General features: G+C 36.3%; 2 protein-coding genes across 7 annotated transcripts in view; both read right to left on the bottom strand.

The window, feature by feature from the left end:
- cpne1 (copine I) overlaps nt 1–3833 on the bottom strand; it is a 33279-nt gene extending 29446 nt beyond the window's left edge. For 2 of the 4 annotated variants that reach the window (XM_038280850.1, XM_038280846.1), the window contains exons 1-2: nt 3720–3824; nt 903–965 (exon numbers count right to left, since the gene is read on the bottom strand). The gene's annotated coding sequence lies outside the window, so the exon portion shown is untranslated. Of the gene's footprint in view, nt 1–902; nt 966–3719 lie in introns of all 4 variants that reach the window. The other 2 variants (XM_038280848.1, XM_038280847.1) reach the window with 2 other exon arrangements.
- A 2963-nt stretch (nt 3834–6796) lies between these two features.
- Nucleotides 6797–16776, bottom strand: nfs1 (NFS1 cysteine desulfurase). 3 transcript variants are annotated; one of them, XM_038280859.1, is made up of 14 exons: nt 16648–16776; nt 16377–16567; nt 15273–15349; nt 14836–14952; nt 12883–12966; nt 11930–12082; nt 10124–10217; nt 9866–10000; nt 9515–9672; nt 9339–9444; nt 9168–9249; nt 8992–9075; nt 8566–8655; nt 6797–8441 (listed from the first exon to the last, which is right to left on the bottom strand). In XM_038280859.1, exons 2-14 carry the CDS (start codon nt 16480–16482, stop codon nt 8378–8380), a joined length of 1350 nt encoding a protein of 449 aa, XP_038136787.1. In that variant the 5' UTR covers nt 16483–16567; nt 16648–16776; the 3' UTR covers nt 6797–8377. The 3 variants fall into 3 exon arrangements, with proteins under 3 accessions (XP_038136787.1, XP_038136786.1, XP_038136785.1); XM_038280858.1 differs by having other exon boundaries at nt 16377–16553; nt 16648–16767; XM_038280857.1 differs by lacking the exon at nt 16648–16776 and having other exon boundaries at nt 16377–16641.
- Nucleotides 16777–17212: the final 436 nt, after the last annotated feature.

Genomic DNA, 17212 nt, shown 5'->3' with positions numbered 1-17212 from the left:
GCTGGCCTCCCCTGCAGACCCTTCCTCTCATCCCCAGTTATCTCCGTCTCCGGTGAAGATGGTCGAGGGAAATCTTTTTGCTCCATCGCAAAACTATAATTGTTGGGATTACTCAGCTTGTGTGGTTCCAAATACAAGTGTTCTGCATTCAATCACAGCCAAAACCGTGTTAAGCTCTCTTTCTTCTGCCCGTTCCACAGTCCTCTGGGTTACACCTTCCGAGCAGCATTTTTTAATTACACTTTTTAATTATTGAGGATGAAAGTAAGAATCTCCAGCAATGTGAGTTGTACTTAAAGATATGATGCAAAATGTACTCTAACATAATGTTTGTCTTTTTCCCAGCCCTAGCCTTAAGTATGAACAGAACAGATAGATAATTGCAGATTAGAAACCTGCTCCTAAACCAGTTTATACAGAACTATGTCATCTCTGAAAAGAAAAACATGTAACCAGATAAACAAAAAAAAAGTGTAGCTGGTGACCAGTTGTTTTGCTTAACTGGTCCAAATAAATAAATAAATAAATGTAAAAATACTCCAGCCTACCACTGCAAAGGTCTGAGGACAATCATAAGAGGGCAAGTCGTTATTAGCCTCTGTTTTCTAATAATGAATCACCAATCAGGGCAGGCAGGCTAAAAAATATATTTTTGTGTGCTGATGATTAAAGTCCTTCAAACAGAAAGCAAAGTCTGCTAAAACAAGCTGAAGAATACAATCTTTTGACAGGTACATCTTTATTCATGAAACCACTTTAGAAAACTCCTAATTCTTCTTGCTCTGAGAAAGCTGGAGGTTTTTCATTTTTATCTTACCTCGCAATGCAAAGAAATCACCTAAATGTTTAAACAAGCTTGTCAAATGTGGTGCAAAAATAAATCTCATGCAGTTCAAACTCACCAATGCAACTAAGCAGTGTGTTTACTTTCACTGAGTTACAGGATTTCTGCAGCACACTGAAACCTGGTGAAAAGGTCAGAGAAACAAACATTCCAGTTCAAAACATTTATCATACAGCAAAATAACACGAATGACTGAATTAACTAAAAGTGAAAGGTGCGTGTTCAGTTATTTGCAAGATGTTTTTCAGCATGTATCTGTGTCAAGAGCCAACTCCAAATCAGACTCAAAAATGTAAAACTAGTGTGTTATTGGCAATAAATGTAGCTGAGTGTAAACAACAATTTCCACCTAACCTGAATGTGGAGAGTTTGATAATGACATCAGACAACCAAATTCTTCTAACTAACCTGGATGAAACCATCATGGCTTTAAACATTAAATTAATTCAGAAATCTGACGGACTCAAAGAGTTTCTGCAGAAACCACATCACAACATCGAGACATCCCCCCGGATTCATCTCACAATCAGCAATATGTACATATATACACACATCTGATTCAGCAATCAGGTCTTCCTTGTATATGAGAGAGTAAAATGACCATCTTACACAGCAAACATCATAATATAAACCCAACATTAACATTACAACAGCAGCAACAACAGGAACTCAAAAGAAGAATAGAAGAATCATTATTAATTTAGAGAAGGTAATCTTAGGAGCATTTAACAAGAGCAGGATTAACATCATGTCAACCAGAGCAACATTAGCATAATTTAAACCATAGCAATGCTCACAGCTGAACATCAGCAAAGAACAAATGACAGCAGCTGATCAACAAAAAAAGTAAACAGCAGAAAAGAGCAGAGCAATATCTTAGCCAAGACCAAAAGCACGCTGGGCAAAAAAAAGACAGCGCAAACCTGCCTTTTTATCGTCTGCACTGCCATTCAAGATGGATAGGACACAGCCCTCTGCAACACAGCAAAGATAAAACTTCTGGGAAAACCAAAAGCCTGCATTCCTACAGTGCAACACACAAAACCATGATGCTCATCATCATCTAAAAAAGAAGTTCCAGTGGAGAAATATAATACCTGGCCAACTCCTTTAATGCTTTAAAAGACATCTTCATGTTTTAATGCCTTTCCACCAGTCCTGACAAACCGGTATCAATGTGCTCAATGTAGATGCAACATAAAGAGGAGAAAGAAGATCAAAATACTATAGAAACCAGAAGAAGAAACCATCCAAGAACAGCTGGACATTCAAGGATCAGCGATGCAAAATGAAGCTTGAAAGATTTAGAAAAGCACTTCCTGCAAAAAGAGGGGGAAGAATTAAAGATTTATATTCATCAACAGCAAATTCAGAATCTTTTAGACTTTTTCAAAACAAAACCACTTAAATCTTTCCTTTGTCAGTTCCAAGCCACAGGAAAGAGAACGGTTCAGGAATTACTTTGTTCAATAGACTGAACCCCCTCGACTAACTCAAACCCTGAAGACATGATGTAATCCAAAACCAGTTTGAGAAACATGGCAAGGCAACATGGAAACCAAACCTTTACCAGAACAATTAAACAGCATCAAATAGTCTATTTCTAACTTTCTATCTTGTAATGATACTGAAGATTTGGTGACTTGGCTGGTACAGAACTCCATTAACACTCATTCTGAACTGGAAACCAAAGTACAGATACAAACAAGTTATTTATAACATTAATATTAATCTTCAGTCATTTAATTCCTCCAATAACAAAAGGCTGAAGTCATGCATGGTTTTATGCAAAACTCAAGTTATGAGGCCATTCAGAATCTGTATCATCTTCTTCCAACTAATTTCATTCTTAAGAAAAGACATTGATCATCCAACAAAACACACAAAAGCAGAAGAAAAAATTCCCTGTGTTTTTTTCTTTTTTTAACCGGAACTGTCATAAAACTAATGTGTGAAAGAAAGTGTGCTGTTAATGTTAAATTACAGTTTTTCATAGCATGTGTTTCAGATATGTTTGGACTGGAATATGCAGTTACAGGTCTAACAGTAAAAACAACTGAAAAAAGAGTGGAAGAAGTCAGTATCTGACTGACCTTTGATTTTGGGTCACAGGTTAGCAAAGGATCTGTTTGACATCCAGGCACATGTATAAAACATTTCAGCTATTCACAGTTTTGGTATGTTTTGCCATTTTCCTTGAAAAACGATGCCAACACACTTATGTAATCTATGTGTGTATATATATATATATATATATATATATATATATATATATATATATATATATATATATATATATATATATATATAAGATATAATGCTGGTTTCTTGATATAGTTGGTCCTTTCAACCCAATTCTTCTAAATAATCAGCATATTTTGCTATGTCTCAGTTTAGCTTATATTCATTCTCATGTCTTAATAAAGTCCAACATGCTTTATGGGACCATCACTATTTTATTTGCTTACTTTTCCCTACAAGCAGCTATTAACAACATGTATCTACTCTATATCTCCTTAGCCTCCTTATATTTTACAGAAAATAAGAAGTTTCTGTTAGCTAGCTAATGCTAAGTAGCAACATACATGTGAGATTAAAAGCACAAACTTTATACTGAATATATACTGTGCATAAAAATACAAAGATCCAATTAAATAACATTTAAAGATATTTACAAAAAACAATAACTAACTATGCCGGACCAGCGTGATTATTTTCTATTGGCATCCATTCAAGCTAGCGTCCCATTAGCAGCCTTGGTTGTTGGGTGAAACCTGCTAATATGCATGCTTTGGAGGTTTAAAAGAGCGGAACTCTTGCTTTCAGAGACGCCTGGAAAGTGTGATTAAGAGGCTTGTCGAATGTGAAATCTTACCGATGATTTTTGTCAATTAAAACACTGACGTTTAAATCATACAAGGGAGTCTTTTCTTCTCTGCGTGATGTCTCTGCACGAAATGTCGGCACAAACATCGCGATAACAGCAACGATGACGCGAGAACGTGAAGTGTGCGCCCCCTGTTGGCTGAATTTTGTTACACAGTCTTAAGAATTTATAAACCAAATATGGAATACTAGTTAAGATAGTAAAGATATATGAAATCGTTTGAGAATCCTTACCTAAGTACAGAGGCAGTATTTAGGAAAACAGTTTAACAAGTAAGAAGCTTTAAATGAAAAAGACTTTGACCTATGACTTAAAACATGAGAAAATTTCAAATGGACTAAAATTTTAATATTTGTTTCAAAGTTATGGTTAATTGAAAGGAATTTTTATTCAAACCCCCTGAACCTTTTATCCTTTCAAATTTGCTTTAACAATGATCAACTTCTTTGTATTTTACTTTGTTTTTATATAATAGAACATGGAATGGTTCAGAGTTTAGTAAAAGGAATCATTTCACTTTGTTTTTAATAACCACATGTAAACAAAAAGCTTAAAAGCGCAAAAAGAGAAAAAAAATATTAAAAATTATAATACCCAACCACCTTTACTCTGAAACTCCCGAAGTAAAATCTCAAATTGTCAAATATTTTCCAATTGCGGTTTGAAATGTAATCTTTGTATGAATACAGCTGAACTTACAAAAAAAACTTTGTATATTTTGTATACACAGAGTGTATAAAAAACGAAATTTCGTTTATGTATAGTTTTCCGAGAGTGAATGAGCAGCAGCTTAGCAATGAAAAAGAACATTTTCATTAATCAGTGCAGCAGTGATAAAGTGTAAACAGTGTGGGAGAGGCATGGTGTAAAAAGGCATTGATGTGGAAAATAAATAAGTAGATATGGTGCAAAAATGCAGAAGACATTTGAGTTGATTACTACTAGCTGTAGAGATCAACAGCCTTGGTGCAAGGATATTGTGATTGGATAAATATTACTTGCAATTCCTACAAACCTGTGCTTTATGGAAGGGGGGTTGATAGCCATTGATAAAAATAAAAAAAAACAAAAAAAACAAGTTTTCCTCAAGCCCTGCTGGGAACAGCAAAGGTGTTGCAGAAAATCAGCATTATATTGTTGGGATTCGTTTCTTCAGCGGGGATGGGATGAGTTGGGATTCTTTGGATTTTATCTTAACATGGGGGAATCCTGCATTTATTGTATTGCATGGGGCTGCAAAAGATTTCAGGCCGAATCAGAATTCAGTTTACATGCAGAAGTTTAGTGGAATTAAAATTTGTTGTTAAATGCAAAGTGCAATTTTTATAAATTAAACAAATCAAGCTGACCTTTAGCAACTTTAACATATAACAAAAAAAAATGTTGCAAAGCTCAAAAAGACATACATCAACACTTGATGTTGTCTTGTGAAAAACAAAACATATTCATGTCCTGCCACTTTGTCATTAAGCATAATTTTACATATATTACATGACATAAAACCTTAAAAAATATATTTTTGATAAATCAAAAACAAGTTTAGCATGTATCTCACCAACGGGTTAAAAACATCAAATTAGAGAATATTCAATAAAGAAAATGAGTAAAGAAAGGGATGATATGTTTTCTTATCATTTTTGTTTTCAGCCGTGAGAAATGCATCTTTGCAGACATTTTTATGAATAGGGTTGGAAATTGTTCAATTTCAAACAACTCTGATTCTTTTTAGTAGAAGAATCCTAAATAAATGATCTGAATAAATGAGTTCCATCTGGATGAAATTGAATTCCTTGAACATCTAACTTGATAGAACATTAAGATAAAGTTTCCGTTATTTTTTTTTTTACAAATATAAGTATCAAACATATGAACTCTATTATAATCTTATGAATTTTTTTCACAGATTTTAATTTTGACAAAGTTTTATTGTTTAAAATCTTATTTAAACACATATTCAGTTTCTGATGCTGCAAATACAAGAACATTTTCCTGTGCATGAAGGCACCAGGAAACTAAGGCTGCAACTAATGATTATTTAGCAAATCGATTAATCTTTCGGTTATATTTTTCGATTAATCGATTATTAATCGGATAGTTTAAGTTTACTTAGAGAAGACTTTTTAAAGAAATTACCACTTGAGGACTTCTGGCCTGAGCATTTTAACAGAGAATAATAAAAAAAAAATCTTAAATACAAAATTTGTGTATATTTTTTACAATCTTGGTACAATTACAGCTCTAAGTGAGTTGTTCTGTCAGCTAAAGGCATGTTTTAGAATCTCTTTACTTCAGTTAATGATTAATCGATTACTAAATTAGTTAAAAATTTCAATAATCGATTAATCACAATTAGAAAACTATTATTTTTATGCTCTAAGATATGGAAAAGGTAGAAAAGGCTGAAACCTGAACCCCAAGATAAATTAGTGAAAATGTCCTAACTGGGCCAAGAAATATTTAGAGACTGATTTCTTCAAGACGTTATGGATGGATGAGATGATTGACTTGTAGGACGAGACAGGCTGTTGGCTGGATCAGCACAGATCTACATTTCAAATTAAACCTCAGCAGGGTTTAGACGGGGTTACTGGTTTTGGGTGCCTTTATCAAAGATAAACTAGACAGACCTATTTGGGTTGAAAATGGAATAAAAAAATATAACTCCATACATTCCTGCAACATTTGATAAGAAACCAACTAAATCCATGAATGGGAAGTTTGAAACCATTAATGAAAGACAGTATATTCATGGATGGATGACTGTGTAAACATGTTAGAAAAGTTTACTCGTAAACTTTATTCTTACAGTATAAGATAAACCTAGTAAAATGTGATTATTTAATTCTGTACATTAAGAATTCCCTTTTTAAATATTAAAGCTTAGGTTAGGTTTTTGACAGACTTAAACCAATGCAGCTGTTCAAAAAAAAAGTAATAATCCTAAAAAAAAAAACACACACACCTTGTAATTTTCCAACATGTATTTGATTAACATAAATATGGTAAATGAATTAAACTACATATCTAAATTTACATTGCAAAAAAAAAAAAAGACAAACTGGTCATAAGAAGTATTGACTGCATAACCATAAAGCAGTGATTTTATTGGGCAACAATGAGAGCCGTGTAACAGCAGATGGCAGCAGAAGCTGGTGTCATAAAATACAACAGCTGGAGGAGCAGAGGAACACACAGGGCAGGATTTAAAGAAAGAAATTAAACCAGGTGTTTAAATTTTCTTTTGTGTTAATCCATAGAACACTGGATTTAATTAACAACCACTGATGATTGTTTGTCACTATCCTGTCATGCAGTTATTAGTTTATATCATTGCATTAGCCCTGCGATGGACTGGCGACCTGTCCAGGGTGGGCACCAGCACCCCTCACGACCCCGCTTGGGATAAGCGTGACGGAAAATGGATGGTTAACATTTAAGTCCTGCAGAGTGTTTCCCAATAATCAAATTTTACCAGATTCCTCCTAGTAGATATTTTAAACCATAACTTGAAAAAGAAAAAAAAAGATCAATGAGCTTTAATCTGTTTATTTGAATGACAGCCTGAATTCTTTACGTTGAATCTTAAAAAAAAAAAAAAGTTTATATCAAACCGACACCTTCTGCATTCAGTTTAAACTTTCATGTTTTATCCCATGAACTGGACTGTCTCCCTTTCATATTTTTGTAACATTTACTGTATTAAAAACCCCAAAAATGTCAAATTCAAAGTGTCCCTCACTCCCACCCAAATCCCTGTTTACAGATGTAACGGCCTGAAATCAACATTTCCAAACACTCATAATTTGAATCATCCCAATCGCCATCACATTTAAATGTCATGCCTAAGCATCATCATCATCTGGTGGCGAAGCATCAAACCCACAGGGTCAGCGAAACTGTTCATAGTTAACAGCAGCTTGACATTTTTATTTCTAATGTTTCATTAAATGATCTTTTTTCTAGATGTTACCACTTTAACAAGAACAAAGTTGGATTAACGAGTTTCACCCTAAAAGGTCTTTGACAGCAGCGGACATCAGGATGATAGCCTCAGTAAATTCACATAATAAAACAGACATTACAGACGTAAACCTGCATCCAAATATTGCATATATAACTTGGAAATAAGACTAAAGATATTTTCGGTCTGATCCGTCTGATTATAAAAGCCGAACGTTAACGCTAACTGTAGCACAGCTGGCATAATACAAGCCAGGTATATATATTTTTCCTTGAGCTTCAAACTGCTCTAAATGATATAATGGTTTGTTCCACTCTGTCAATCTTACTCAGAAATGGCACAGGCACCATATTCTGGCCATTTTACTCCATTGTTGTTTCCTTTGTCATTCATAGGATTTTTTTAGACTGTTTTCAGCTGCATCTCAGATCCTATTTCGTTGACATTTTGTGAAAGCCTTGTTGCTGAAAACAACTGAGGCTGAAGTGTGGATAGTTAACATCTCTGAGGGACCAGCTCGGTGTGTTTGTATGAAATCAAAGAGCTTCAGCTACAAACAGACTTCAAGTCAGACAGGAAGTTTGTGCGTGTTTAGAGGAAGAAAAAGCTGGACCATCCTGAGGATTTCTCAGGAACTGTAATCGTATTTCGGCAGCTAAATAGGAGGCGGGGAAATGGGCGCGGTTTAGTGCTGCGTCCACTTGATGCTCTTCAGGTCGATACCTTCCTGAACCATCTCCCACAGAGGACTAAGAGAGAAGAGAAGAGAAGAGACAGGGGGAAGTTAGCATAACCAGATTAAATAATACATTTGTTACTATAAAACCTAAGATTTAGATAGGATCATAAAAAATAAAAAAAAGTAGACATCACCTCATCTCTCTGAGTCGGCGAACCTGCTGAATGCATTTCTCCGCTGTGTAATCAACCTCCTCTTCTGTGGTGAACCTGCCAATGCCAAACCTGCAGCATACAGAAACAGAAAAGCTTTTAATAAAAAACAAAAATATGAAATTAAAATAAGTTCATCTAATTTATATTTCCAGACAAATTACAGGATACAAATTGATACATAAAGCCAGGATCTGTTACTGTGACTGAACTGAACAGGAATCAATTAGATTGAATGACTTTAATTGAATTAATATACCTGGATGTAAACAGGAACCACTTAATCACTTAGAAGATTTTTTTCTTTGACAGCAGAAAATTGAACCACACCACATCAAATACAGGTTGATTTCCCATATCCAACTAAACGTGAAAGCAATAATCCTCAGTTTGATGTAGGATTTGTACCTGATGGAAGAGTGAGCGAGGTCCTCCTCTGCTCCGATGGCTCTGAGAACATACGACGGCTCTAAAGAAGCTGATGTACATGCACTGCACCCAAACAAAAACACACACAAGTCTTAGAAAAGGTAAATATCATGATATATTTCTAAACCTATATCAGTCAAAGGTTGGCGTTTTACCTCCCAGATGATAGAGCAACATCCTTCAGGGCCATCAACAGACTTTCGCCTTCCACGTAGGCAAAGGACAGGTTAATGCACCCTGCACACCCATGAAGATATCAATGATTAGGAAAGGAGAAGAGGGTAAAAAAATACATAATATGAATTTAGTCCTTTAGGTTTATTTACCAGGGTAGCGCTGTTCTGGGTCTCCATTTAAGAAAACATCAGGAATCTCAGACATGATCTTCTGGACCAGACGGTTAGCCAGCATAGTCACTCTCTGTTCATCATACTAAGAACAAAAGCGGTCATGAGGTATCGTTCAGGTTTGGTCACTTAGATCATCTGATGCTGACTTTTACCTCCATGTCCTTCTGAGCAATGCTGCAGGCTGCGCCCAGCCCGACGGCCAGCGGGGTCGGCACCGTACCGGAGCGAAGGCCCCTCTCCTGTCCGCCTCCGTTCTGCAACGGCTCCAAACGAACACGAGGTCGTCGTCGCACATACAAAGCGCCCACACCTGCAAACGTAAACATGCATGACCAACGTTTTCTCCAGGGATGTTAGCATTTGAACCTCTTAAAGTTGAGTAGATATATCAGAGAGTGGAGTATTGCAAACTAAAAACAAATCTAACTGGTTGTAAAAGATCTCTGCCTTATGTAGAGCAGCAGGAAAGAGTCTTCAGAGAAGAACATCCCACCGATTCTAACCTTTGGGTCCGTAGATCTTGTGACCACTAATGGACATCAGATCAACTTTGCAGTCAGAGACATTGAGGGGAATCTTTCCAACAGCCTGGGCAGCATCAGTGTGGAAGAAGACTCCTTTGGATCGACAAATCTGACCTAAACAGAGGAAGCGTGAACCTCGGTCAGCCCAAAAATATTGATCAAATGAATCCATCTGGGCTCTAAGCAGCCGCAGGGTTAGAATTAAAATGAGCATTAATTAAATGATGCCACATCTACCGATTTCCTCGATGGGCTGCTTGACTCCGATCTCGTTGTTGATGGTCATCACGGACACCAATGAGGTGTCTGCGCTGATGGAGTCCTCCAGCAGCTGCAAACAGACACGGGTTACAGAGTGAGGATTACAGTAGCCATCAGAAGTTTGGACACCCCCTCATTAAATTACTACAATGTTGTAATATAAAAACATCAGAGCATAATTAATCATATAAAGTGTTTTCCGCATATATTTCAGTGAAACTCATTAAAAACCAAATTGTTACAATGCTTTATTTGTACAGCAGCAGCCTGCAGACATCAACTCTCCAAAGTTCATCTATCAAACTGTGAAAAGTTCTTCAAAATGGTCAGATTTAGCTTTGAAGTATTACTAAATTTTCCATCTCAAAAAAATAGATCATAGTTTTTTAATGTGGATGTTTGCTTGGATTAGGTACGAGGAAATTAAGTTTCAATTTGAGCTTTCAAGCATATCATTAAGGCTTTGGGCCATAATTGTCCAGTAATTGAAAAAAAAGAAAGATTCATTATTTAATTCACCTTGACAGTTCAATCTAAGCTAAACTAACCCCAAACCTTGATTCTGCCACCACCATGTATCCCCGTTAAAGTATTTGGCATTATCGCCCTAAAGTTCAAGTTTTTTTCTGAAATCTTAACACCATTTTCACACAGACTTTAGTGAAAGAACATTGGATCGTACCATCTAACCCAGGCATGGAGAACAAAGGAGATTTCTGTCACTTGTAGAAAAAAAATAAAGGAATTCCCTGCAGGCCTTTTAGTGTTTTCATCAGCCTCACTGTTTTAGTTGTTTTTTTTCTTGTATATATATATATATATATATATATATATATATATATATATATATATATATATATATATATATATATATATATATATATATATATATATATATATATATGTATGTATGTATGTATGTATGTATGTATGTATGTATGTATGTATGTATATATATATATTTTTTTTTTTTATTGACTCATAAAGCAGGGCAAACACTGTGCAATTTTTGGGGCGATTTTCCAGTCGTGCGAGAATCTTTCAATCGGGCTGACTTTCAGCCTAATCGTGCGTTGTGAGTCGTGTAGTGTACAGGGGGTTAGGAGGGGCGATCAGCCTCTCACGACCACCTCCCGATAAGGAATCATGAGGTCGGGAGAAAATCAAACATGCTTCCGACCGTCTGGGGCAAATCGCTCAGTGCGCATGCGCAAACAAGGATTCTTCTGTAAACACAGCAGCGTGGCAGGGATGCAATGAGTGAAATGCAGTTCTTTCTGTAAAATTGACAGACCATAGTAGCCACGTTTGCTCAGCCATGTCTTTTTTCCAAATACGTCGCCGCCTTTTCTTTTTAGGGCTTTCAGCACAAAATTGCAAAAATTGCCACGACAGCGTGTTTCACTCTAATGAGCTGTATATTCCCCTTCTATTTGTTTGGCTGCCGGATAGACGAGTCAGAGCTGCTCGATCTCACTGCAGAGCTGAATCCGACGTGGTTTTTAGTCGTACAGTGTGAGCAGGTAGATCGCATGAGGGCATCGGGCTGAACATAAATCGTGAGCTGTGAACTCACACTGTACGACTAAACCCTGTGGTTTAGTCGTACAGTGTGAGCAGTAGCTGTGTGCAACGACGTAAAAAAATAAATCGCACAATGTACACACGGCTTAAGGGATAGATTTCATATATGTGGGAAGAATTTTTCACCTTCATATTATACAATCACTAAATTAGAGAGCCACTGTACTTGTGGTCCATCTAATTACTGTTATTGTTTACCTTCAGGTCCAGCAGTCCATTCTTCTGGACAGGCAGGTAGGAGACGCTGAATCCCTCAGCCTCCAGAATCCGACATGAGTCCAAAACACATTTATGTTCAGTCTGGGTTGTGATCACATGACGCTTCTTGGCCTGGTAGAACCTGGCCACGCCCTGCAGGCGGAATAAAAGGGTTAAACAATGAGTCAGGTCCTTTCTCTTTATTATTACAGCTCTTGGTTTGTTTTTAATCCAGCTACTTATTGTGCTTTCCACACCTACACAAATAAAACCATTTTAAAATTAAAAAAGAAAGTGATAGTGTGAGTTCGAGTTCATATAAGTATGGAGTTATTTTGCTGTCAGTTATGTTGAAACTGGCCAATAGAAACACAGGCCCATCCATGAAGCATCTTACACATTGAGAGAAAAATCCTGAATTGAGAGCAAAGACAGGTTTTAAGAGAGAGAAGAAGGAAGTTTTGAGAGAAAAAGTAAAATTGACAGACCATAGTAGCCACGTTTACTCAGCCATGTCTTTTTTCCAAATACGGTGCCAAAAAAAAAAAAAACGAAGCAAAAAAAAAAATAATATATATATATATATATATATATATATATATATATATATATATATATATATATATATATATTTTAGCTTAATTTATTAAATGACAAAATATTTTCTGTCAAGACTTTTTGTTCAATCTCAAACATCAGTTTTTGCTATCCACGTGAATTTATTTTATCTCCAATATATTAATTTTATTTTTAAAATAATTTCCCCTTTCAGATCACTTTTTTCTTGTATTCAATAAAAAAATAATAAAAAACCACAAAAATAACTCCATATAAAAACTACTGCAGTTAATTTAATTACAAACATTTTGTTGTTGTTGTTAATTTCAAAACAAAACCTGATGTTTATAAAGAGCTGTATGTGTGCCGTTATAATAAAAGTAAAAAAACGGGACCTTGATGGCCATGTTGTTGGACTCGGTGGCTCCGCTGGTGAAGATGATTTCTCTGGGATCGGCTCCGATAAGATCCGCCACCTGCTGCTCAGATAAAAACACTCAAAGTCAGAGACGCCATTTAAAACTTCTACTCCCATTAACCCCGACGTGGCTCTGAATCTACCCTACATGCCTGGTCTTTTGATCACCCTATTCTAAGAGTTGTTATCAATAAGCTGACTGTTTGCTTTCATGGTTTGTTTGTTAGCTCACCATGTTTACAATATTCTTCACCATTTTCATATTACCTTATTTCTTGACATAAAATAAAAAAAAACTAAGGCAGACCTTAACAACAAATCAGGTTCAAATTTATTCACTTTATCAAACCTGTTCTTCTGCATCTTTTTTGCTATTGTGGTTGTGCCTGTGGTTTCAAACACCTTCTTCTTCCACTCAACTTTCCATCCATATGTCTAACTATAGCATCCTTAACGGCCTGAACACACCGGCTGCGTACGACTTTCTAATCTCCGATCTTATTCTTTTCCATGTCAGACTGATTGCGAAGAGAGACCCCAATGGGCAGATCTGCACAGATTTTTTTCATTTCTGCTTCTGTGCTTTACACAAATGAAAACAATTTCCCACATTTGACATTTGACAGACTATGAGAAGTTATCCAAAAAAAAAAAAAAACACCAGTGTATTCTTTGCAAAGCCCCACCTAAAGAGTCTGTGCAGCATCTCAAACCAGAGCAGATGGAGAATGTTCTTATGCCTATATTAAAAACATAATGAAATCTACGTCTAAAGAAAAGAAAACACAGCAATAAAAGCCATGGGACAGTTTCTAAGCTGACTGAGACAGAGAGAGGTGATTCTCAGAGAAAGCTATGTGAAGTTTATTCAAGTTTTCTTCCTTTTCATAAAGAGATGAGAGAGATACGCCGCATTTACCTGCTCTTCCTGTCCCTTGTTATTTTGTTTTTGTGTGGCTCAAAGTGGACCCCTATTTTACTATCACAGTAAGTAAAATAGTGTTTTTTCTCCTCCTGAAGTTTTTTCCCCCCCCAAGGAGAGTGATAAACTGCACTTTCTGTTCCTTCGTTTTGGAAGAAGATCGTCACTTTATCCATTTTCTGTCCTCCTGAATTCCTATCATGGGCAATGTACTCTTTTTAAGTTTTTTATTGATTATTTTTGCATCAGTCTGTCCCGCTTACTATTTATCCTATGTCCAACTCCAAAAAGTGGCTGTTTCGACATGCAATTAACAGATTTTACTTTGTATTTTCCCCAAAAGCGGACATGTTTTACTTTGTAGACGCATCAGTCTTCCTGTCAGACCCATGACATTGACACTGAATTGGTGCCTAGTGCGACTAAAATAGACCTGGGTCTCTATCTCAGCCGGTACTATGCAAGCCCGGATGCGTACAATCGTTTCAGGTGTTATCATCCCCATTGACTGTCAATCAGTGCTAAACGCCACGACCTCGTTCGACACAATATTCTGTCGGAACGGACGCAAAAATCGGATTCAGTGTGTTCCGGCCTTATCAGTCAGCTCCTGTAATAATTACCTTTTATGGCTTAAACTCCATGGGACAAAAGCCTCCCTGTGGCTGTAGATAAATCCACTATTTTTCTAATCTGTTTAGATATACATAATGAAAACAGAAAAAAAAAACAAAAAAACAATATTAAGTCTCATTCAGGAATGGACAATACGGCTGGCCGCAATACAAGTATTTCGCAAAACTAAAAAGTTAGCAAGCTTGCAAGTTAGTTACCAATCTGGAAATGTTTGCTAATGTTGAAAAGATAAATATTTTACTTCTTCATAGCTTTGATCACTTAAAGTAATAATTCTTTTCAAAATGTCACTATAATGGAGTGATCTTGTTGAAGCATTGTCATAGTGCAAGTTTCTTCTACTTCCTCCCTGTACGCAGTGACTCCTCATACCTTTCTGGCGGTCTCCATGGCAGTCTCGCTCTCCCAACCATAGGCATGAGTCCTGGAGTGAGGGTTGCCATAGTAATTCACCTGGTACGGCAACATGGCATCCAGCACACGAGGGTCCTAAACATGTAAGATCCAAACACCATGTTAGACACAAAGTCCTCTTATACAGAAAGCTGAGTGAAAAAAGGGAAAACAGGACTGAAGATATATTGTCATTTCTTTTTCTCATCATTAGAAGTTTTCTTATAAAAAAGTGGTTGAAATTAATAAAACAATGAGTCTGCTGCTTTAAGGCACAAATAGTTCAACAAAGAAAAAACAAACTAGTAGCAGAGTTAAGGTTATGGATGATAAAATCAAAACAAGAAAGGATATTTTAGCTCCATAAGAAAATAGTCTTGACTTATTGCATAATTGACAACAGAGACAGCAGTTACCATAGGCGTGGTGGCCTGGAAGTCCATGTAAAGAGGCCGGAGCTCATCTTTCTCCAACTCGTGCTTCTTGATCAGCTCTTCAGTACAAAACAGCAATTACACAATGCTCAGTGAGATTCTTCTCCAGTTTGTGGAATCATTGGTGCTTTAGTTTATATGTCAGTGATTGATTATTTTATTATATATTTTTATTTTTCTCTTTTTTTATTATTTGTTCTTGCTTTTGTCTGTTCATGGAACATAATTGTGTCTGATTGATTGATTGATTGATTGATTGATTGATTGATTGATTGATTGATTGATTGATTTTAAACTTACTGGCAGCAATGAGCTTCAGATCATTTCGGCACATCAGAGAGCCGGAGGAAATAATATTTCTGAGCATCTTGATAAAGATAACACATCATGTAACCTTGGATCAGCTGTTATTTCACTACCTAAAGCCAACCTCAAAACAATCATTTAGTTGATGAGAAAGGAGTTTAAACAGAGATCCTGGCTATAGGTCATTGATTTATTCATCAGCTTGAGTTATAAAATCAGCCTCTCAGGCTTTAAAAAAGCAAATCCCTTAATGAAAGAATTTAGTTTCTTCTATTTATCGTTATGTACTTATCTCAGAAACACAGAATTTTATTTTAAATCAACATGTTTTATTATTTAGATACAATTAATTTTACACATCATATTTTTCTAGTTTATGCAAATCAAAATAACTAATTCTAGGGAGAAAAAAAGGTAATGGAATTATTTTTTTAATTCTCATATCAGCAAAAAAATATTGCAATGTTTGGGTTGTTATTAGATCAAGAACAAATATCACTTCAGTGATCCAAATAGTTTATATTAAAATATTTTTAATGCTTTATGAGCCCTAAAATTAAGACAAATAAAAATATTATTTGTCATTAAGTAGTTATTTAGAATCAAAATCAAATAAATATAAAAAAAAAAATGGAGTATTTATGTAAATGCAGCATATATGACATAATAATCAGATCACACGTGTTGCATCGGTTCCTGTACCCCCGATAAAGTGCGTCACTTTGGGATTAGCTGCTTGAATTAAAATTAACTGGCTAGTTAGCTCCTGGCTGCTGGTACCTTTCGGCCTGGAGCTGGTGGCTGTCCGCTCAGGGCACAGCCGGAAAGGACGCCATAAGGCCGGCCTCAGCAGCCGAGAGGAGATGGTCCTGCCCGGGGAGAGCATCGGGTCTGAGGGCTGATTTCAGCTGAAGCTCCGCTTCAACACGAAATAACACGACGAAAGCAACCGGCGCTCTGAAAATAAAGTTCTGCAAATGCGTTAAACAAAGAAACTCCCGTGAGACAAAAAAAAAAACTTTAAAAAACCTATAAAACAAAGGTTACATACGAGTAAACTCTGGTATTTATCCTACAGCTTGTTACGTTTTCAAACACAGGCTGTAATGGAATGGGTCAAACAAGACAGGACTGCGCGACAAAGTGAACTTCCGGAAACGACTTTCAAAATAAAAGACAGGGTAAAATACTTTGTTGGGATCTCGTGCAATAGCGTAAATATCGTTAGCAGAGACTGCAGCTTAGGGCCCCCCGAGCCTGACACCAGGTAGGCCCCCTTCGCAATTGTGGACTAGGATGTCTCTTTGCAGATGTAATGGTGCGAAAAATTCCTCTTAAACCCACGTATTACTACATTACTTTACCTTAGTGGACCATATTTATACCCCAACATTGGGCAGATTTCAACATGATGGTGAGCCGCAGACAGTGGTACTTTTAATTACTTTGTTAATAACTGTGTATAGTTCCAGGGCTCGATGTTAACCATTGCCCGATCGCCCCGGGGCAAGTACTTTTTATTGTTGGGAGAGTACAAATTTCATTGCATTTGCCCGCCGGGCAAGTGCAGTGATCGCAAAAAAAATATTTATCACTCAAAATTACTTTAAAATCAC

This window comes from Cyprinodon tularosa, unplaced genomic scaffold, assembly GCF_016077235.1.
Source record: "Cyprinodon tularosa strain WSP-4 unplaced genomic scaffold, ASM1607723v1 ctg165, whole genome shotgun sequence".
Lineage (NCBI taxonomy): Eukaryota > Metazoa > Chordata > Actinopteri > Cyprinodontiformes > Cyprinodontidae > Cyprinodon > Cyprinodon tularosa.
The sequence above is the reverse complement of the archived record's forward strand: the minus strand, read 5'-3'. Positions and strand labels throughout refer to the sequence as shown.